The sequence below is a fragment of the Copadichromis virginalis genome, linkage group LG3, assembly GCF_057382275.1.
Source record: "Copadichromis virginalis isolate Kocher_CV1m ecotype Utaka linkage group LG3, C_Virginalis_male_GT1.1, whole genome shotgun sequence".
Lineage (NCBI taxonomy): Eukaryota > Metazoa > Chordata > Actinopteri > Cichliformes > Cichlidae > Copadichromis > Copadichromis virginalis.
The window spans coordinates 22,718,136-22,741,660 of record NC_140620.1 but is presented as its reverse complement, the minus strand read 5'-3'; the positions used below and the strand labels follow the sequence as shown (position 1 = coordinate 22,741,660).

Genomic DNA, 23,525 nt, shown 5'->3' with positions numbered 1-23,525 from the left:
GTGTGTGTGTGTGTGTGTGTGTGTGTGTGTGTGTGTGTGTGTGTGGATGTGTAAATTTTTTTTTTTTATTCTCTTTCTTTCTTTCTTTTCTGTTTGGTTGTTATTTTTTATGCTATTCTTGATAACGAATAAAAATTGTATATCCAAAAAAAAAAAAAAAAAAAAAAAAAAAGAACTAAAATAAATAAAATACACTTCAGCTACATACTTATAATTTATTTTCCCAAACCACGCTGAGCCGCACTATAAGGACTAAATAAGGACTATGCGGCTCCGGAGCCACAGGTTGCGGACCCCTGCACTAGGCTTTAAAGGGTTAAAGCACATCCAAGAGAAAGATGTAATCCACAGAGTGCCAGGTTCTCTCTCAGGACACTGCAGCCAATCAAACAGCATGTAAATGAAGGAAAACACCATACTGATTCATTTATTCGTCTTACAGAGGGTTATACATTATAAAATCATATAATATCTCCCTCTCTTTCTTCACCCCTGTCCGCACACACAACTCTAGACCAGTGTTTCTAAGAGCCACAGACATGTGCAAAGCTTAAATTACTTTTTTGATTCATTTAACTCAACTGTGGGTTTATTCCCACACCCATCCAGCTTTTAACACACAAAGTAAAAACGCCCCCAAAAGACCTCTTCACATGTGATTGGTTAATAGGTTACCATGAGATCAAGTCTCTCTTGGTCACAGGTTCCTCCCGCTCAGTATCATTCAGTTGCTTCCTGCTTCCTTCCAGAAGTCAGCGGATCTCTCCAGCGCAGCAGTAGTTTGGTGAGTAAAAAAACGATCGTCTGTGGATGTGTAGCTGCCGTTGTGCCTTTCTACCAGACACAAACTCACTCAGAGAGTTAGTGTTACTATTTTGGTCATCTAATTTCCTCTGTTATAAAGTCAGATAAATTACATCTGATATAACCAGTTATTATAGGTTTTTTTTGTTGTTGTTTTTTAAGGATTATTACCTCTAAGAAAAAACTGTCAAGTTTACAAGTTTCAGATGAAGTCCAAGTGAACTTGGATCTGAGTTGCTTTTATGTGTAAGCCACACCTGAGCTCTTCAAACAGTCCTTTAGGTTTGAGAGGAGGGACTATAGCAGTCTGTTTGCTCACTGTGTGCCTTTGGAGTGTGAACCAGGAAGTCAATAAAATGTCTGTGAAATGAAACTCCAACTTAACACATGCATTACATACATAAAGAAAAATGTAACATTTTGGTTAATAATTCTGCTGGTTTATACTTCTTAATTTATGATCTTAACATTCTGGTTGAGTTCATTTTTATGTGTATCTTTTTATAGTACATTCCTGGAAGCAGCAGAGTGTGCACGCAGCCACGAGGAGATAACTAACTCTCAGGTGAACCCTTATGAATCTTTAGGTTTTTAATGTTTTTGATATCTGAGGTCTGGTATAACAACACCGCCTACTATGACCTCAGTAATACCTTAGCGCTTAGCAAATCTCTTTTAAGCAAATATCGATTCTAGTTTTGTCATTATAAGCACATACAGATGGCTGTTAAACCCCTGGCATCCAAAACTCTGGGAAGTTTCACATTTTCCAGGAGCCGCACAAAAAAACTGTACCAAATAATTCCATATGTAATTATTATTTTTAGGATTCATTATTATTAATAATAATTAATCATTAGTTAATTGATACAGTTACAAAATATAACAAAAGAGCTCTAATAAATACAAATAAATCTAATTATAAATATTCCAGTATATTTCACAAAATTAAATGTATATAGTCGACACTGAGGGAGCCCTTTCCAATTAAGCAGATGAAATAAAAAATACTTTGAGAAGTTGGTTCTTTTCTTCACAAGTTGTTGCTGAAAAGAACGCCTCCACAGGCTGTTTGAGTAAATTATACACCACCAGCTCCCCCGAGTGTCCATTTCATCACACAACAAGCAACATATAGGAGAAAGATCGTACATGAATTTTGAACTTGTCTTTGGGTTTGAAAATTACATTTTATTTAGAATTTTTTACAAATAACAATTTGACTGTGGTGCTTGTAGAATTTTAATCTTCTGGCAGTTTTGAGTTTAAAATGATCAGATTTTCATACACACTGCCTCAGTGTCTTAAACAATGTTTTAATACACTCAACAAAAATATAAACGCAACACCTTTGTTACTGCTCCCATTCCCCATGGGATGGACGTAGAGACCTAAAATTCATTCCAGATACACAATATAACCATCCCTCCCAAACAGTGGTCACAAATCAGTCCAAATGTGTGGTAGTGGGCACATCTGCCATATTGAGATAATCCATCCCACCTCACAGGTGTGCCACATCAGGATGCTGATCTGACATCATGAGTAGTGCACAGGTGTACCTCAGACTGCCCACAACAAAAGGCCACCCTGGAATGTGCAGTTTTTTGCGCTATTGGGGGTCTGGGGACCCAGAACCGGTCAGTATCTGGTGTGACCACCATTTGCCTCATGCAGTGCAACACATCGTCGCATGGAGTCTATCAGATTGTCAATTGTGGCCTGTGGAATGTTGGTCCACTCCACTTCAATGGCTGTGCGAGGTTGTTGGATATTCGTGGGAACTGGTACACGCTGTCGTATACGCCGGTCAAGCACATCCCGAACATGCTCAATGGGTGACATGTCCGGTGAGTATGCTGGCCATGCAAGAACTGGGACATTCTCAGCTGCCGTCTGCCCTGAACAATGTGAACCATGATTCATCCGTGAAGCGCACACCTCTCCAACGTGCCAGACGCCATCGAATGTGAGCATTTGCCCACACAAGTCTGTTACGGCGACGAGCTGGAGTCAGGTCAAGACCCCGATGAGGACGACGGGCATGCAGTTGAGCGTCCCTGAGACGGTTTCTGACAGTTTGTGCAGAAATTGTTTGGTTGTGCAAACCAATTCTTCCAGCAGCTGTCTGGGTGGCTGGTCTCAGACGATCTTGGAGGTGAACCTGCTGGATGTGGAGGTCCTGGGCTGGTGTGGTTACACGAGGTCTGCGGTTGTGAGGCCGGTTGGATGTGCTGCCATATTCTCTGAAACGCCTGTGGAGACGGCTTATGGTTGAGAAATGAACATTCAATGCACGGGCGACAGATCTGGTTGACATTCCTGCTGTCAGCATGCCAATTGCACGCTCCCTCATTGCTTGTGGCATCTGTGGCATTTTGCTGTGAGACAAAACTGCACATTCCAGGGTGGCCTTTTGTTGTGGGCAGTCTGAGGTACACCTGTGCACTACTCATGATGTCAGATCAGCATCCTGATGTGGTACACCTGTGAGGTGGGATGGATTATCTCAATATAGCAGATGTGCCCACTACCACACATTTGGACTGATTTGTGACCACTGTTTGGGAGGGATGGTTATATTGTGTATCTGGAATGAATTTTAGGTCTCTACGTCCATCCCATGGGGAATGGGAGCAGTAACAAAGGTGTTGCGTTTATATTTTTGTTGAGTGTACATACTGTTGTGGAAAGACAATGGGATTTTTTCCTCTCTTTCATAAAAACGGAAAATTTTATAATTTCTTAAAGCATATTTGGATATGTGTGATTTTTTTTTTTGTTTTGTTTGATATTCATCGCTTTTATTATGTTTTTGCTGTAGTTTTTTTGACACTTCACAAATAAACAGGACCCTATTCTAGGAGATATGTTAAACAATCTCTGCATATTAAAAAAAGAAGAAAAGACAAAAAAAACCCATAATGTTAAAGCCAGAAATCACACACACAGACAAAAAACCCGTCATAATTATTGTGTTTATTATTGTCTTTTATTTTTTCTCTTTATTTCCAGAATACGCAGTTCTTCCATCCTGAGTGACTAATGCACATTTATTATTCAAGTTTTAGCATTTATTCAGTGTAAGTTATGACTTGCTGAACATGCTGACCGTTATAGATCACTACAATATTCGGCATAACAAGTTGGTCCTAATATCAAATTGTATCTCATTGTTACACTGCTGGGGAAGCGAAATTTGGAAATGTGGGAGGAACAACTCTGTTGAAACCATTCACCACAATAACTTAGTTATATTTTTTTAAGAAAACTTAAAGAAAAGTTACTTAAATATTTTTTTCTTTTTGTTTTTGTTAATGATTAATAGAAAGTTGAAGAATTTGCATGTCTTTAAAAAATAGTGTCTGGAAGGCAAAATGAGTTAGCAGAATTTACATGCTTGATTTTTAGAATCACTGGCACCTGAGTTGGCTAGATACGTCACCAGGGACCCAGTGGGTAGTAAACGGTTAATAAAACTATTTTTACTATCAGCAGACAACTCTTGGCCTGCATTTGTAAGAATTAATTGTTTTCCATCTTATGCATATTAATGCACTGATGCTGGATTTAGTGATGAGATTACAAACAAGTCAGACAGTTGGTGTTGGTGTAAAGGAAGACATTTATGTCCACTGTGAGCTACCATCTTTGAACCGAGGCGGTGGTTTACAACACCAACTCTCTGCCATCTATAATCCAGTTTTGAGATCCCTTCCCAGACGCCTTAACGCCCACTCACATCCTGGGCCATCTGACCTCAGGAAATCACATGAGAGGGTGGGGCCAGGTTTCACAATGAACTCACCCGAAACCCTGGCTGATTGTGATCTACACCCATTTTCACACCTTGGCTCATGTGATTAGGTAGAGGATCATTAGGGGGTCCATTGTCCCTCTCGGTGGGATACTCCCACAGGGCTTAAATCTGGGACTCTCCATCATTTGACCCTCAGAACTGAAGAAGCTTGAGATGAGAGGTGAAACGTCTTCAAGCAACTTAAAGAAGTCCAGACGCTTTTCTTTCCAAGCTCCTTAGATGAGTCAAACTTAAAATAAAGCCCCACCTGAAACATTGTTAAACAATAGAACCCCCCCTCCCCCCCCCCCTTATCATGTGGAAGCGAGCAGTGATTCATTGTTCATTACCCGCTGAAATTTCATATTCAAACAATCACAGATCACACATGTGTAAGCCATTAATAGTTGATAACTGCGGACACACCAATTCCTCAAGCTTTGTCAGATTTTACAGATCCACCCGTTGTCTGCTTCAGTGTAAGCTGAAAGTTGTCTGTTTGATGCCAAGAGGAGTAAAGGAAGACAATTTTGTTATAAAAATCTACTTGGCCTTTGCCAGTAAACCTAAGCTATCTGCATGACTATTCACGATAATAACAGACTGGGGCATTCTTTTTTTTTTAAACCAAACCATTGAGACGTTAAAGAACAAAGAGCTTACGTCAGCCTTTGTTTTACTTGCATCAAACACACTCACCAGGGACATCTGTATACATAAAGTTATTAGACAAGTCTTGTCTTAACATGCTAAAACATGCTAATCACAGGAAAAACCAATGAGCCAGCTAGTCCAGGTTTTTTCTGCTTGTAATTTTGAAATTATACCTGTTGGAGTATAAAATACCCATATACAGACAGGCTACATCTAATTTGTTAAAAAATAAAATCCAACACTTGCAAAAAATGAGTATGAAGATGCCGTATTTTGGCTCCTGTTGGTTCCTGAAATGTTCCTGTTAGGCCTTTTTGGGAGAAACAAAAAGGTATCCCTTTTTTAGTGTAAGTCCTTCTAAGCAACCATATTAAGCTGCTGGGCAGGGCTCTATATTGATTAGTTTAGAGGCATAGCTCAAGAGTAGGGGTGGGCGATAGAAATGATATACGATAGAAACGATATAAATTTGGCCAACGATAGAGATTTTGACTATATCGCTCTATCACATTATCATCTGCAAATTATGGCGGGCGACAATCATAGCAAAGAGATGAAGCACTTTTGAAATATGGGGAAAGCCAAAAACTGCGCTTCCTGCACTTCCGTAACATTGATTCATTAATGTTGAATTCTCTTGCAGCTGTTCTATTCCCATGTTGTTGCAGTATATTAATAACTAACCTTGTATTGTGTATTTTCCTGACTGAAGTTTGGCCCGTGTATAGCATCCTGCTATGCGATTGCGTTTGTCCCTAACCACCAGAATCCCTCGCGTTAACCTTTATCGAGTGGAAAAAAAGTTGGCGTTCATCCTCCAGCTTCTCTGTGCTAATACGTAGCACAACATTATATACCAGGTAGTCCAACTTCAGTAACCCTGCAAACGCCACTGCTGTTTAGTTTTCTGTCTTCATTTATGTTGGAAGTGGTAAAGGAGCTGTACGTTTTAATTAGTTTCAAAAATCTCTCAGTCAGAACATGGTATGAAATGTTTAGGCGTAAACTAGCGAGCTAACTTCCTGTTAACTTCTGACTCCGTTAAATTTAATAAATTCTGTTTTCATGGATGTAAAACTTATTAATAGTTACATCCAATAAAGCAGCAACACTGATGATTAAATTAAAGATGAAAGAATTTAGACCGTTTGTAACTCTCAGTGTTTGTTTGACTTTGGGACTGAAGCGGACGGAGTTTTGGACCCAGATTACTCCGCGAAGCTCCTCACCACGGCAGCCATAATGCTCTGATAATCCATCAAGCTGTGCGGCTTACCAAAGTTGTACTAAAACATTTTTTAACAGATTTCTGCACGCCAAAATCGGTTCGAGGTCAGTAAGCACAACCAGAATTCACACATAAGGCACACTCTCGATTTTTGAGAAAATTAAAGGATTTTAAGTGTGCCTTATAGTGTGGAAAATACGTTATACAGAAGAAAAGAATATATCATGATATATATCGTTACCGCACATGCTTCAAATTATATCGCGATATGAATTTTAGGCCATATCGCCCAGCCCTACTCAAGAGTAACTAGAAGTGTGACATAGCTTTGACTTTTGGCGGGCAATTTGGTGCTACTTGTGTAGTGTATTTTCCAAAAGCAGCCAAGCTTGAGCTTGGAGAAAGTTGGAAAAACCCCAAGACATCCAAGGTCAATTGCTTCAACTGAGTTTGATTGTATTGTGACATTTTTTAAGAATTTGCTCATGACATGTGTCAACAGGCATTTTCATCATTTTTCATTTCTGGATATTTTTAGATATTAATTATTTTTCTGAACTCATCACTCCTTGAAGAATAGAGTAGAAAACAGAGACTTACTTCCCCCATTAAGAACAAGCACTTGACATACTCTGCTTTTATGGTCATAATTTCAGGAGAAAATGCCTCCCAAACGACCAAAGAACACAGGTGATATTAGGGACTTTTTTGCTAAGCAAAGGGTAAGTAAAAGCTAACAATGCTGCAGTGTTATCGCTTCCCCATTTCTACTCTGTATCTATCAGCCAAATAATTTTATCTGTGCTTTTCTTTTTTTGTTTTTGTTTTTCATCAGGACAGTCCCAGTGGCAGCAGCAGCAGAGCAAGCATGCAGCCAGAGGGACCTAAATCCCCTCAGGTGAGGTCTTATGTCGATGTGAAAATATCTAATTGAGTAATAAATACACTTCTAAGTTTTTGAAATGTCCGTGTAGCTTATCAGTCATCCAGGTCATCATAGTCTAAGGAGCTTTGGAAAGAAAAGCATCTGGACTTCTTTGAGACATTTCACCTCATTTATATTTCACCTTAATATCTGTCATTTGTGCAGGGATTTACACCAGTTCCACGATGTGTGAAGAAGGAAAATGACAGTGATTTCATTGTAAGTATATCCTGTTACATTACATGAGTATTTTGCTCTGCCTTGCTTTTTAAGCACCACTCTGTTTCTAACCATCTCTTTAATTTCCTCTAGGTCCAACACTCACATGAATTCACAGTGAAATTTGGTCAAGATAGTTATGAATATACTGTTCAGTGTGATCAGCTTTGCACAGTTCTAGAAGCCATAAAATCAAATGAGGAATGCAATGAGAAGATTAAGTGTGACGATGAGAATATTATCATTCAGTTAGGTAAAGAGGATAAGAAGTCAATTGTTGCAACACATTTCCCCTGTTCTTGTATTGATGATGGTGAGTGTCTGATCATATCATGTAGAGCAGAAAAAGTTGAAGGTGAAGTCCAACATTCCAAAATAGTGTATCCAAAAGAGCACTATTCTGTCTTCTATATAGACACAGTTGGTGGGCTACACACTAAAACAAAGGAACTTTTTAAAAATAATGATGTAAAACAGTTCAAGAACCTCTGTGTTTATGGAGAAAAGGGAATAACTGTGGCTGAGGCTCTGAAGAGAGACGGTCGCTTCATTGATGACCTTGGCAACTTTAAGCTGTCCAACAATCAAGATCCCAACATCCTCACTGTATGCACACAAAAGGTGAAAAAACTACACGAGATACAATTTAAGATACGCCTTCCAAAAGATAAAAAAAAAATTAAAAATGAAAAGCTGCAAGAAAGCCCATCAAAAAATTCTCAAAGGAAATGTGAAAGAAAATCAGAGTCAGAGATTATCGATTTAGCACGACAGGAGGGAATCCGTGTAAAAACAGTGATAGAAACCAGCAGTGATGTTGATAGAAACAAGATTTATGAACTACTGCGTGAGCAGTTTCCAGATCTGAAACGGTGGATGGAGCGTAGATTCCCTGGTGATTCTTTCCAGGAAGCACTGAACCTCACAAAGGAGAACTTTGGAAAGATCCAACAGTCCTTCAGTCAAGTTCACAGAGTCAGGAAGCTGCTAGAACTGGGAAAGTCAGTTTGTAAAATCAATTTTAAAGATTCGTCTGTGGGAACAGGCTTTGTGCTGTTTGATACTTTCGTCCTGACTAACGCACATTTGTTTGATGGTTACGTTGAAGGAAGGAAGCTGCAGCAGGATGTAGAAGTGTTTGCTATTTTTGACTATGAGGAGCCTGAGCCAGAAACAAATTTCTACTACTTTAGAGCAGAGAATACATTCATTGACTTTGATGCTGAGCTAGATTATGCAGTTCTGGAGCTCAACCCTGAAGGCTCAAAACCAAACCAGCGAACAAGAGCACAGAACATAAAGGTACCACCAGGGCTGCTCAGCAAGGTTGGACCACTGCCTGCCAATGGTGAAGCCTGCATCATTGGACACCCAGCAGGGCGAGTAAAAGAAATGGATCCTACATGTATCATTGAGACAGATAAGAGAGGGCAGGCTATTGATGAACATTTGTATCAGTACAAAAACCTGCTCATCATCAAAACGATCAGTGATTGGCTCAAAGAGCATGGCATTAATGACATATTGATAGGTGGACGTAAAGCAGAAAAGGTAGCGACCTACCACACTTTCATGTATCACGGTGCCTCTGGTTCTCCAGTGTTTGATGGACTTGGCAGAGTTTTTGGTTTGCACACTGCAGGTTATATCTGTGATTCAGTCAACAGTGATGAGAGTGTCATTGAATATGCCATTCCTCTTCTTACTATATTTGAAAGCTTTGTGGAAAATCTGAAGGAAAGTGAAAATGAGGAGCTGCTGAAGAAAGTTGAAAAGGCAGCAAAAAGAAACCCACACCTGAAAGAGATACTCAATGCTGAGGAGCCAATGGAAGTCAGTTAGGTATACAGATTAGGGCAAGTTGCAAACTATGTCTGATTTCAGAGATTCCTTTTTTTCTAATGCATTATTCTTCAAAGAATTGAACACATAAGATGTAACCTGAACCTGTGCCTCTGGGGACAGGAGGATTTGAAGCTTAGTGAAGTTACTGTAGCCCTATACTGAGAGAGATTACAGTCAAAGCTTACACTGCAGACATAACCTCATGCTGAGTAAAATAATTTATATAATAAGAACATTTCTGACTTTGCGACTGAAAAACACAGATACTTTCTATTTACCCTTAAAGGCACACTACAATGATATAGATGTGATGTTTTAAAACCAAGCTTGTAGCTGGCCTTAGTTTAATGTTTAGATTTTAGTAGAAGTTTCTACTTAGTGGGTGTGTAGCTTTCTGTTCAGATGTATTACCCAGGGTTTTTATTATGTCTGTTTTTTTTGTTTTATAACTACTGGTGGAATGAAAACCATCCTTTGAAAATCATGTTTTTTTTACCCCTTGTGTTTTAACATTGCTGTGTATGTTTAGTACAATGTAATACAAACCATATGCTGTTAACCTGTTTGTGACATGTTTAGTGTTGTCATTATGAACTGTAATGTTTCTTTGTTTTAAACTTTCCTTCCTGTTGAAAAAGGAAATTTGTTTATTTCAAGTCAAGATTCTTTACACTCTATTCTTGAAAAACCCACACAGGAAAAGATTTTCTGTCAGACACATTTTTTGAGGTTTGGTGTACATGTCTTTTTGGCAAAACTTCCCAAATATAAAACGTGTCATAGTGAGTAACACCAATCCTTTTCTCCTGTTATTATTTCAGTTCTGAATAAAATAAAAAAATAAATAAATGCTAATCTCACCTTCATGTTAGAGTGATTCAATTTTTCAAAACTGGTGGGAGAAACGTTTTGTTTCATCCAAGTGACTTCTTCGGTCTAGAGAGTATAAGAATATACTTATATATATATATATATATATATTTTCTTCCCCAGCACGCCCCTGTGGGCGGTTTATCCTTCAAGCTCGGGTCCTCTACCAGAGGCCTGGGAGCTTGAGGGTCCTGCGCAGTATCTTAGCTGTTCCCAGGACTGCGCTCTTCTGGATAGAGATCTCCGATGTTGTTCCCGGGATCTGCTGGAGCCACTTGCCTAGCTTGGGAGTCACAGCACCTAGTGCTCCGATTACCACGGGGACCACCGTTACCTTCACCCTCCAGATCCTCTCGAGCTCTTCTCTGAGCCCTTGGTATTTCTCCAGCTTCTCGTGTTCCTTCTTCCTGTTATTGCTGTCATTCGGAACCGCTACATCGATCACTACGGCCGTCTTCTTCTGTTTGTCTACCACTGTTAGATTTGTATTGTTGATTGTCATTTATGCTTAGAAATATTTACTTATATATGCTTAGAGTTTTGTAATTAGTTGTAGATTGGTAGAGGTTTTGATCCTTGATAGTCTGCAAACTTTGTGTGTATTAGACAGCACTTTGGGAGCATGAGAGGTCATACCGTGTCTTATTATTTTATGGTAGGATTAACGTAGTTGCGTCTGTTCTAGTCTAAGTGCTCTTTGTTTAGATGAACTGCAGGACTTCCTCACCGTGTTATCTAGGATGAACCATCTAGGGTGAGGGGGAGGCTACCCTCTTCCTGACCAAGGATGTTTGACCCTTTGATCAGCAGTCCCCACACACACACACACACACACACACAGGCAAGGTACTCTTTGTTTGTATGTAGACGTCGTATGTTAATGAACCTATGCATATTCATGTAACCTCAATAAAAGGACAGTGTATGGGAGAACGGACGAGAGCTACTGGGGTCAAGCGAAGGAACGGCGCTCTGTCCGGTTCTCTCCCGTGCACGAGTAACATGAAGAACTTTGCCTATTTGTGTCTTGCTTAGCAGTGTAATTATATTGTCTTCAACGTTCCAGCGGATGGGTTCAAGCTACAAACCTAACATTAATTGGTCCTTCGATGCCGGCTCCCTGGGATCGCATTCACCGAGGGGGGGAGGCACGCTGAAAGACTGACGTCAGCCAGGAAGTTCCTGTGGATTCGCTGTCTGTCTTTCTCCTCGATGAATGGCGATCGGCGGGATTCGGGCTGATATTACACTCTAAGCAACGCCAAGTAAGTTTAAAGAGGCCGACTCTATAACCGTGTCGTTGTGCAGTCTCCGCCACTGTGTGAGGCGTTGAGAAGTTCGCTACTTTGTGGAGCGATAACTGGGTTAGTGTCCCGAAAAAGAAGTTTTGGTTAAATCGCCCAAGGGTCCCAAGCGTCCGGTGAGTGTCCGGTTTTGAAATCGCCCTGGGTGTGTGTCCCGAGCGTCCCTTCATTGGGTTTTGTCGCGCGAGTGGGTGAGCGTCCGGAGTAGGCCTATTTTGTGTTGTTGTCATTGTTGTCGTCGTCGTCGTTTTTGTTGTTGTTGTGTGAGTGTGTGCGGAGCAGAACACGTGGTCTGTAACACCGACTGTTGTTGTTATCATGGGTTTCTAAGCAACCAAGAGTGAGTTAGAGGGAGAAAGACGTTTGTGCTGGACTTTGCTCCTGGCAGCTGACACAAAATGTTTATTCTTTAGCTTGCCCTGATCGACAACAGCCTGTGTGCCAGACCATAGACGTAATTGAGGTGGATAGTTGTTAAAAGTAATCTACATTAAGCTTGTGGTTGCTTAAATTCAGTACAATGACATGTGAGGTGAAGTGATATAGGTAAATATTTAAACTAATGAAGTGCATAGAGGCACTTGACCTGTGTGAAAGACTGTCATCTTGTTATGAGCCATTGTTGAGATATGGAGCACACCTGTGAAAACAACTAATATGCTGAACCCTGTATGAAACATCTAAAAGTACATGATGGAGAAGCTGAATTGAATATGAAAGTGTAAGACTTTGCCGCTGTGGGCAGAGCATGCAACTACTGTGTGATGTTGCGTTGCAGTTTTTTTTCTGAGCTGATGAGCAAGCTACACATTATCAGATCGAGAGCTGTCTAAGAACTACTCTAAGAGAGGGAAACAGCACTATGTTAACTGTGATAACTGGAGTGTGCAGCGTTTCCATGAGCAGTTTTCCTGAATCTTGACTCTTGTGTGTAGAGTGTTCATAACATCAGCATCATGTTTTTGTTTATTTGTTTTGTTGGATTAAAAATAATTAAATAAACTGGTGATCATGCTTGTGGATCACCATGGCACATATCTCCAGCCATATGGTTTATTTATGCAGATGAAAAAGTGAGTGTGAATGTGTCTGACATCACAGTGTTTTTGTGCGCTGTGTAAAAGTAATTGCCTCTGATTGTGAGTGAGAGCGGTGATTCTGCAGGTCACCAGCTATTGTAACGGAAAAAAAAAAAAAAGAAAAAAAGAGTGAAAAAGAAAAATCATAGGAAAAAGGTTTTGTGTTGATCAGCCAAAAACAACTACAATTTCATTTTCTGCTTTTAAGAAAAGACTGTTCACAAAAACACACAGAGAGAGAGAGAGAGAGAGAGAGAGAGATGTGTGTTGATTAAGCAGTGATGATAATAATGAAATGTCTTAGTTTGTCACTTTCAGGTGAAAAGCAGACCTGAATCAATTTTCCACATGCAGCGGTCGGAAGAAAGTTATAGTTTAACATCATTGGAAACATGCAGGCCAAGTTTCTGGCTGACTTATTTACAGTGCCATGTGTTTCTCAACCTCACAAGCGAGCTCACTCCTCCCTGAAGATAAGGAATGCAGCTCCATGATAAAGAGACAGCAGCAAGTCCTGAGCACAAAAAGTCCCAGCAAAGCAGCAGCAATGTGGATAAACAGCAGCAGAAGAAAGCAAACCCATCTTCCTGTCTGATTGGATGAATTCCACGGAGGGGCGAGCAAGATGGCGGTGGTAGCATGTTGAAATGCTCAAAAAGGACTGAGTGACTCGGGCAAGCCACATGCAGCTAGCATGCTGGCTAGCGACATGAAAGAAATGGACCCTTCATGATGCGTTCAACGTGCCAGCGCTGTGGTGGGAAAGGCTCCATCATAAACACGCCCTGCGCCGAGGTTCAGGCCAAGAAGAAGAAGACGATGACTTCCAAGCCCAAGAAGGTCGGCCTCAGCGTGGGCGAGCTGATTGTGAAAGCCGTGGCCGCTCTCAAGAAGGCTCTGGCTGCCGGAGGCTACGATGTGGACAAGAACAAGGCCCGTGTCAAGACCGCCATCAAGAGCCTGGTGGCGAAGGGCACTCTGGTGCAGACCAAGGGCACCAGGACCTCCGGATCCTTCAAGATGAACAAGGCTACTGAGAGCAAAGCCAAGAAGCCCGCCGCAGCCAAAGCCAAGAAACCGGCAGCAGCTGCTAAGAAGTCGCCCAAGAAGGCAGCAGCAGCACTTCAGCTACTAGACAGGACAAAGCTGAAGGAGAACTGCCGGGACTGTTGAAGTGGGAGAGGACAAAAGAGTGAGAGGACAACAGAGTGAGAAGACTAGGTGAGAACACATAGGAATTATTTAATGTGGGAAATCAAAATTTGGGTTAGCAAACCTGGGGAAAAGAAAACTGACTGCTTAAGTTGGAAAATTGAGACGGAGTCTGAAATATTGCGAAAATAGAAACATATACAAAATCACACACACACAAGCAGAACATGCATTAACCCTACTAACAATCCCAAACACAAAATGACTCATGAAGACTCATAGCACATTAGTTAAGAAATGATTAAATAATAGCAGAGAAATGTGTAGGAAAGGCAGCTTTAAGAACATGCTCTGCTGGAGATGCAGCTCCACAGACATGCATTAGACCTGCCTAATAACACAAACACATGCAATGAAAATTAGCTTGTTATCTTTCATCAGTGTTACAATAGTGTCAATTTAGCAGACACTTGTTATCAAATGCTGAATTTATCCTAAAGAAAAAAATTGACTCTCCAAGTTGCAGGACAACAGTTTAACTTTTGTGAGAAAAAAGATCCTGGTTTGACCAACCAGTGATCAGACAATAAATTTAGTTGTTAAAATGGTAAATTGGGAGAAGCTTCCTGCTTGATTGAGGCAGCATAAGTAATTTACTGTATGAGGGAAATTGTCTTTTGTGATACTATTTTGAACATGCTTTTCTGTCGTCCTGTCAACTTAGTGGGTTAATAGTTGATATGCAAATTAGTGATCGGTTTTAGATTAATGAAAGGTGACTGAATTCTAGCACGAGTGAATGAGATGTGTTGGAGTTGTTGTGTGTTGAGTAGAGACTCTAAAACACTGAGTTTCCTGCTTTGATGTGCGAGTGAATCCTGTATTTAGATACACAACTCTGAATACGTCAGAACAGACTGTTTTGTGAAGTGCATGACAGCATGTCACATGTTTTATGATGAAGGGAAAAGGAAAATTGAATAAAATAGATCTGTGGCCTAAATGAGTGAAGAGCACAGACCTGGTAATTAAACTCATAGCTAATAAGACATTAGGATTATGTTGTGTGTTGTGCAGCTGATGGTTGATTTGGAGTGAATCTAGCTGATGATTTTTCTTTTGTTGTGAAGTTGAGCCTGCCGATTAGTATGATGGTATGATAAACCATGCTAATGGTATGATTTACCCTCCTGAGATGAGGAGCTTGTGTCATGACTTAACAAGGCCTTTTTATTTTGATACTTTCACAGTGCACTGAAAGTTTTGTTTGATAATCTCTGTTCTTTAAGCAGATCTGCACGTCGGGAATTAAAAGCGCTACACGTCGTCGAGAAAATTGTGCCAAGTGAGTTCTCCACATTTAAATGGACTCTGGAGAAAGCCACTTATTTGGGACAATTATTAAATGACAGTCCCAGTCCAAAAGGATTCAGCGATGTAATCCAAACTAAAGTTCTTCTTTTTCTTTTTGAAATGACGTCATTTTGCTGAGAGTGGAAACTAAATGCAACGATAGGTTCCACTATCAGCAAAGAAAGAAAGAATGAATGCATGAATGAGTGAGTGAAAGGAAAACAAACTGACTGACTGGTAAAAGCTGACAAAAGCTGACAAGACTTTACTGATGTAACACGACTGTGTGAAGTTGACCCCCGCCTGGCAGGGGTGCAGATGAGTCTGTGTGTGCTTCCCTTTACAGGAGCAGAAAGATGACAGCAACACTCGAGGTTGCGTGATGATTTAACATTTTAAATGCCATTTTCTGTGTCTGTGAATTTACTATGTGTGCGTCATTCACTAGCTTGTGTGCTCACAGAGATATCTGTGACAAAGTATGCATACGCCTGCGCAAGCGCTAACATTTGCATTTTCGTTTTTACAGCATTACGGTTCTTCATGTGTTTGATCATGTGATTTATAGGAATACTGGCTAATGTTTCTCTACTACGAGATTTCTGGGTTTATGTGTGAAGAAAACTGTAGTTACAGGCATATGTTGATGGAGAAATTAATATAGTTTGAGACATACTGTGGTGAGACCAGTGTTACTGTTTCCACAGCGAGTGTTAACTTAATGGTGTTTTATGGCACCTCTAGAATCCGTTGACCTGTGTCTGACCTCCGTCTGACCACAGTCAATGTGTATTGCTAATGTTTGTTTCTTTGAGAATGCTGTGGTAGATTCAGCTGAAGCGGACAAGTGACATGGGTAGAACAAATAAGAGATTACGGTATTTATGGAATAGTTTATTATGGGCTCATTTGCTGGCCACTTTTGAACCCATAATAATAATATATGAGTGGAGTGACTTTGCTTAAGAGAAGTCACTGATTACATTAATGTTAACAGAGTACATGGGATGATCCATGTCTGAGGTGAATTAGGGTAATAGTTGTAGTTACTGATTTGAGAAAACCTGCACATGACACTTGTCTTGCTGATGTTGAATGCTTATTACTCTTATGATACAATTGTTTACAGGTATGAAGTTTGATTTTACTTCCAGATTTTGTTTTCCAGGCCATGATGGTGTGTATGCAGGCTCCTGGGAGAGCCAGGTGTTAAGCAAACTTAATATGCAAAGCACACTAACATTTTCATTGCAGGATTATAGGTCCAGGGTGGTGCTGCTCCAGGGGAGGAGATGCCCTGATGTTGCCTGGGATATGATCTAGCTAATCTTTTTCTTTAAGACAGGAATCCAGGTTTGGTGAGTTGACGCATGGGTGTGTCCATGCGTCAAGAGGAGGGGTCCAAGGATTAACATTAAACAATGTTTTTTATTATTGTTGCAGTGATTTGTGTGATTAGCCGTTTTATTTACAAATATTAAACCTATGCAAGTGGTGCACCCATGTTCAGATGAGGCTTTGATGGCCTATAAGTGAAGTTCACTGAACTAAAGAATGTGGTTTGATGATTGTTGACATGCTCTCCAAATAGAAGTTTTTCTTCTTAGCAAGGAAATACAGGTGCAGCAGTAATCTCCTGAGAAATCTTCAGAGGCCCAGTGAGAAGCGCATAGCTGACAGTCAGGCAGTGATTGAGGTCAAAGGTCAAGCTGGTTGGGGCCCATCATGAAATCAGACCTTGGAGCCACAGCAAGGACCATGAAACTGCCTGCAAAATAGAGGAGAGGATCGTCCACAAGATGGGAGCTGAGGCCAGGAGAGAGGCTTCAGGAGGATCAGAGATCATCTTCAGCACAGCAGACATCACACAGAGAGCTGTGCTACTGAGCTTCCAGGAGATTTTAAATAAAATGAGAGATTCAATATTGACGCTGAGGAAGACAACTAAGGTGTACGACGTGCTCTGCCTTAAACCTTCAGCAGCGTTGGAACATGAAAACTCGTGGGATGAGGGGAGCGTGCCAAGCTCCATCGACAGCGCAGAAGGAGTTCGAGGATGACATCATGATTCTGTGAAAGCACAGGAACCAGAAGCTATGGTGGTGATAACAGCAGTTTCCTATGAACATCACCTAACGCTGTGCCACTGTACTGTGCATACGATGACACTCTGAAGGCTGCTGGGATCATAACAGCAGTAAGATGACGGAACCCAGCACCCTTTCCACAGAGAGCTTTTTCTGCAGAGCGTGGACAATTAAGGAGTCATAAATATCCCCCTCACAAGACGAAGGTCTGAAGTCAGGTGATGGGGGCTGGTAAGAGGCCATAAAACTAGAGTGCTGAGAGGTCTGCAGCTTGGAAATAGCTGAGACCCATGTTGACGAACCACAAAACCAACTAGTATGTTTGAATGTCTATTCTACATACATTTGGACTCTGGTCCTATGGACAGTGATGGAAACAACTGGAAGAGACATTCATGACGCCCTGCAGAGCTTAAACCACCCTGCAGAGAGACATGTGATGTGCACACCCGGAGGAAGCACCACCAAGCTGAGATGTTTTTGAAAATGTTACTTTTTTAGTTTCACTATTAAATTAACAATTTCTTTGGTTGCTCGTAAGATGCAGTTTGCCATGAGATGAGCTCAATGAATGGGGTAACTGCTAATACATTTATTAAACTGTGTAACTTTTACAGTAATTTAGGGTGATTTGACATATGCTGAGTAAAAAAATGTTTACATTGAAACTGTCAGACATGAGGTATGCATAACTGGGAACTTTTCAGGCATAAAGGTCAAAAAGGGGGGAAATGTTAGATTTGTATTGTTGATTGTCATTTATGCTTAGAAATATTTACTTATATATGCTTAGAGTTTTGTAATTAGTTGTAGATTGGTAGAGGTTTTGATCCTTGATAGTCTGCAAACTTTGTGTGTATTAGACAGCACTTTGGGAGCATGAGAGGTCATACCGTGTCTTATTATTTTATGGTAGGATTAACGTAGTTGCGTCTGTTCTAGTCTAAGTGCTCTTTGTTTAGATGAACTGCAGGACTTCCTCACCGTGTTATCTAGGATGAACCATCTAGGGTGAGGGGGAGGCTACCCTCTTCCTGACCAAGGATGTTTGACCCTTTGATCAGCAGTCCCCACACACACACACACACACACACACAGGCAAGGTACTCTTTGTTTGTATGTAGACGTCGTATGTTAATGAACCTATGCATATTCATGTAACCTCAATAAAAGGACAGTGTATGGGAGAACGGACGAGAGCTACTGGGGTCAAGCGAAGGAACGGCGCTCTGTCTGGTTCTCTCCCGTGCACGAGTAACATGAAGAACTTTGCCTATTTGTGTCTTGCTTAGCAGTGTAATTATATTGTCTTCAACGTTCCAGCGGATGGGTTCAAGCTACAAACCTAACAACCACCACTATGTCCGGTTGGTTAGCCACCACCATTTTGTCCGTCTGTATCTGGAAGTCCCACAGGATCTTAGCTCGGTCATTCTTCACCACCCTTGGGGGCGTCTCCCATTTTGACCTTGGAACTTTCAGGCCATATTCGGCACAGATGTTTCTGTATACTATGCCGGCCACTTGGTTAGGGCGTTCCATGTATGCCCTGCTGTTATGTGCTGGATTGTCTCAGGGGCATCTTTACACAGCCTGCACCTGGGGTCTTGCCTGGTGTGATAGGCGCTGTCTTTCAGTCCAGCTTTGTCCAGCTACTGGTAGGATTTCTGGATATCAGCCACCTCCTCTATCTGCCGGTGGTACATACCGTGCAGGGGCTTGTCCTTCCATGATGGTTCCTCGTCTCCCTCCTCTTTCCTGGGGCGCACTAACAGAAACGAGGCTGCCGGACACTGGCGCCACCAGGCCCTCTGACCACCACCAGTAGGCAACGGGTGAAGTGTCTTGCCCAAGGACACAACGACCGAGACAGTCCAAGCTGGGGCTCGAACTGGCAACCTTCCAATTACAAGGCGAACTCCCAACGCTTGAGCTACGATCGCTGGTCGCATAAGCGTATGACAAGTGGGCAATACGCCAGATAGAGAGTCGGCACGACAAGCTGGAGAAGACTCACTCACCACAGCGAGGTCCGACTGGAGTGTAAGCCGGTGAAGCAGGCAACATGAACACAGGAACACAGCCTGCAGTAACAGGTCAAGCTAGGAATGAGACCTGTCCATCCGCAGAGCCAAAGGAGCTGAGGAGGATGAACACCCTTGGCGTCACATACAAAGAATGTTTTGCTTAAAAGAAGTACAAAAGAACAGCTATGTCTTCAGCGTCGGTGTCTTCAGTGAGAGCCAAAACAACTTTTCAGCGTGAAAAAACTCAACTCGTGTAACCTGAGGAAAGGGTAAGTTTTCTCTAAATATCTTTTTAGCTGTGGTTCGCTGGATGTCAGTCTTATGTTACAGCAGCGGTGTCGAGCTCGAACTGCGAGTGCAGCTTCGGCTGTCCTTTTAACTGCTCGCATGGTTAATGACGCTAGAGTTCCACGCACATGCCAACAGCTCGTCTCTACTGCTTTAACTGTTAAAACAGAAGGCAATACTGCGGCTGACAGGCTTTATTATGTGAAACAGCAGCTTGTTTAGTTTAAACAGTCTGCATTAAGCTGGGCAAACACTGTGCAATTTCTTTCAGTCATGTTATTCAGCTCCTGCTCAAACTGTACAATTGAATCTCAGGGGTTAGAAGTTCATAGGTCACGATGCAGGTCTCACACCATACGGCCTGATGCTCTGATGCGACCTGAGTGCTCAAACTGTGCGTCCATAACATCAAGCTTATCATACAAAATCTGTCTCTCGTTCTCCCTCTCTCTGTCTTTCACTCACACAGACACACACACCACCGTCAACTTTGCTAAATTACTAATGAAAAACATTGACCAGGCAGCTGTGATTGAGCAGCAATGTCCATCCAACTCTTTTCATGGTTGTTGTAGTCGTGATAATTTTGTGAGGCCACATTGAAAAGCCTCGGATACGGAAGCGTAGAGCTGCCACCCAGGCAAAAGAAAAGAAGAGATATATCACGTTATAATGTGATATATCACACATGAAAAATATATTGTTCTAACAATATACTTTTCACGTTTGAACAATATAATATCACGTTATTACAATATACAGAATCATCACGTTATCACGTTACAATATAAATATTATATAGGCTACATCGCAGCTCCAGTCACGCTTGCATCACCGTCTTTCTTGTCTTTTCCCAGAGTAACAGCCAAACAGGAGGATCTATTGGCTAGCACTGCTTGGCCTTGCACGCATTCTTATTTTAAACTTAATCTGGAATTCATTGCAAACTGTTTGTGCGGGATATGAATGACAAGATTTTGTTTTTCTACAAGAGTTAGTAAAAAACATCTCCAGTGTGATCAAATCTTCTTGCCAAACATCCACAGCTGCAGTGTATACAGCATTATAATGACCAGACCTAATTCTTTTGAAAACCATACATCTTTCCACAGGTCTCCACTTCATCAGACATCACCTAGACTCAGAGCTGGATGAGGCCAGCACAAACAGCAGCCTAACCGACTAAGATGATGGATCCATGGGGTCAGGAAAGCCAGAAGTAGGGCTGGAGAGGTACCTTTCATGTCCATTCACTGGAGGTGTGGCTCTATTACATGGCGTTCCTCACATCAAGAAGCTGTCGATCAAAATCAATACAGCTCTTCCTGCATCTGGAGCTTGTGAAGGACTTCTCAGTCATGCAGGACTCCTGTTCACTGCTAAACAGTTAGAGCTTCACAGAAAGAACCTTGAGAGCAAACTGCTGCTGAAGCTTAACCATCATTGCTTGAAAAATGTTGTGGAAATCTGAAATCTGGAAATTAGAATTGTTGTGCCTTATTTTGTTGATGTTTTTACATATATTCCTTTTTAAAATACAAAAATGTGTATATTTATTTATTTTTGTTTGTCTGATAGCATTTATTTATCAAATCAGACATCTCAAACAGTTACTCACTACTTGAGAGTTTTTACTCTTACTCGAGTAACTTTTGTGAAGACTACTTTTCACTTTTACTTGAGTAATAATATTTTAAAGTTACTTGAGTACAATTTTTGGATACTCGACCCACCTCTGCTGGCAGCCTAGCCTGCTGAAGTGGAGGGCTGAGCAAGGCGACGATCTGAAAGTCCACCCCCAGCACTGTCACTACGTGCTGTCCGCAGACAGATGAACCTCAAGAGTGAACTCAAACGAGACACTTAAGGTCAGTCATAAGTCCCAGCTCACTGAGTGGGCCTGTGTTGGCCGTGTAAGCCTGTGACACACAGGCAATGCACCAGACAGGGAGCCAGCGTTGTAGCCTGGAGAGCTCTTACTCACTGGCTGAAGTATCAGACACAGCGAGATCTGACAAGCGTGTAAACGCACGGCACGTGGTTAGCACGCCAGAAAGCACAGGCGGTTGGCAAGGACGAGCCCGCGTGCATGCTCCCCAACGATCCCCAGCTGGGGCCTGGGGTGCCCAGGGCCAGAACCCAGAATCCCAGGGGCAGAGTAAGGAGAGGAAGCGTAGCTCACGAGCTGCTGAGTGGGGACCCCACTGGCTGTGCAACCCTGCAAGAAGCGGGCAACGCCAAACAGGGAGCCAGCGCTGCAGGCTGGATAACACTCACTCGCTGGCCGACATATCAGACACAACGAGGTCCGACTGGTGTGTAAGCCGGCGAACTGCAGGCAATACACTAGGGGAGCACAGCCTACCAGGCCACTTGAGCATGGCAGCTGGCTATCACTGTGAAAGAAACCTGCGAAATGCGGACGATGCTGCAGACGGGAAGTTGGGGCTGCCGGCCGGAGAAGCGGCGTCATAACAGATCCCCACCTGGCACTAAGCAGTGACACATTGCCAGGGAGAGAGAGCCTGCCACAGCAGCTCGGCCACTCAGTTGATGGCTGAGGTAGGACAAGGCCCAAGACCTCTCCCAGTAGCTGAGCATCTAACCTGCACCATCCCACGACAGGGGAGGGGCTGGTTGCTCAGTTCACTGAGGGCCCAAGTGTGGAGCGACTCAAGTTTCGTCACCAGCAAGAGTGGGCCCGAATAGAGACACTTGTGGACAGTCGTGAGGTCTGACTGGCATGTAAGCCAGCGAACCATGTGCAATACGCCATTTGAGGCCAATAAACAGTCAAAAAAAAAAGGGAAAAAAAGCATTCTTTATTTTCCTGTTTACAACATTTTTTCCACACCTTGCTGAAACTTTTGCACAGCACCCTATATGCCCAGATCCAGTTTTGAAAACTCCAGCACGCTGGCAAGGCAAATATAGATTTTTAAACTGTTATTGCATTTAATGAGTTTGACACTTTCTTATTTTTAAGTTATATCTGTATTTATTCTGCTTTTAACACAGATTGAACTACGTTTGCTATATTCTGAACTTGGATTTTTGTTTGAAGATACATTAAAGGCCTGACACAGAAAATCACTTCTTCAGGACTTCAATGGCAGAATCATCAAAGTTTGTGTATTTGCACTGTGGTACAGTGAGTAAACAAGATCTGTATTAAAAAATATAAAATAATAATGATTGAAGCAGCTGTAGAAACATCTTACATACTCTGACTTTATGTTTATGATATCAGAAGAAAATGTTTCCCAGGAAATGGCAAAAGATAACTGAGGATGTCAGGCCCTTTTTGGGGAAGAAAATTGTAAGTAACAGCTTGTCTAATAATACTACAGTATTCATGCTTCATCATTTGTCTTTTGTCTGGTTTCATTTGTACGTGCACATGTTTTTATCAGGGCAGTCCTGGTCCTGACAGCCGCAGAGTGAGCATGCAGCTACAGGGAGCTCCAGCCTCTCAGGTGAGGCCACATCAATGTGACCTGAGCTGACTGAAAGATACATACATCTTTAAGTTTTTTGTGTTTTTGATATGTAATATTTAGTCCAGTGTAACGCAAAGTTTGACCTTAGAAATAAATATAAATCTTTCCCTTACTGACATTGTCAAACAACTCTTCAATAGGGTTATTCAGTAATTCTAATAGTTACCACATTAAACTGAAAATATACTTTGTTTTCTTATTTTGCAGACTGCTACACCTCATCCAGTGACAATGAAGGAAGAGAATGGTGATGCCTATAAGGTGCATATTCCCTTTTGTACAAAATACACTTCATTTCACTACCACAAAAGTTTGAAACTTCCATTTCCCCACTCTGATTTCCTGCAGGAACCACATGGACATCATAACATCTTCAAATAAGTATAAGAAG

The 23,525-nt window shown here is 41.7% G+C and overlaps 1 protein-coding gene across 3 annotated transcripts; it reads left to right on the top strand.

Moving 5' to 3' along the window:
* Nucleotides 1–741: 741 nt before the first annotated feature.
* Nucleotides 742–10,314, top strand: LOC146713466 (serine protease FAM111A-like). 3 transcript variants are annotated; one of them, XM_085448269.1, is made up of 6 exons: nucleotides 744–784; nucleotides 1,312–1,369; nucleotides 7,142–7,207; nucleotides 7,321–7,383; nucleotides 7,576–7,629; nucleotides 7,723–10,314. In XM_085448269.1, the coding sequence occupies exons 3-6, from the start codon at nucleotides 7,148–7,150 to the stop codon at nucleotides 9,469–9,471; spliced, it is 1,926 nt and encodes a 641-aa protein (XP_085304395.1). In that variant the 5' UTR covers nucleotides 744–784; nucleotides 1,312–1,369; nucleotides 7,142–7,147; the 3' UTR covers nucleotides 9,472–10,314. The 3 variants fall into 3 exon arrangements, with proteins under 3 accessions (XP_085304409.1, XP_085304395.1, XP_085304402.1); XM_085448276.1 differs by lacking the exon at nucleotides 7,142–7,207; XM_085448283.1 differs by lacking the exons at nucleotides 1,312–1,369; nucleotides 7,142–7,207 and having other exon boundaries at nucleotides 742–784.
* Nucleotides 10,315–23,525: the final 13,211 nt, after the last annotated feature.

Bases quoted from the DNA above. Each gene is read 5' to 3' on its own strand.
- LOC146713466 (XM_085448269.1), top strand. From the start codon at position 7,148: ATGCCTCCCAAACGACCAAAGAACACAGGTGATATTAGGGACTTTTTT. The intron at 7,384-7,575 runs GTGAGGTCTTAT...TCATTTGTGCAG, and splicing joins AGGGACCTAAATCCCCTCAG to GGATTTACACCAGTTCCACG. The intron at 7,630-7,722 runs GTAAGTATATCC...AATTTCCTCTAG, and splicing joins AAAATGACAGTGATTTCATT to GTCCAACACTCACATGAATT.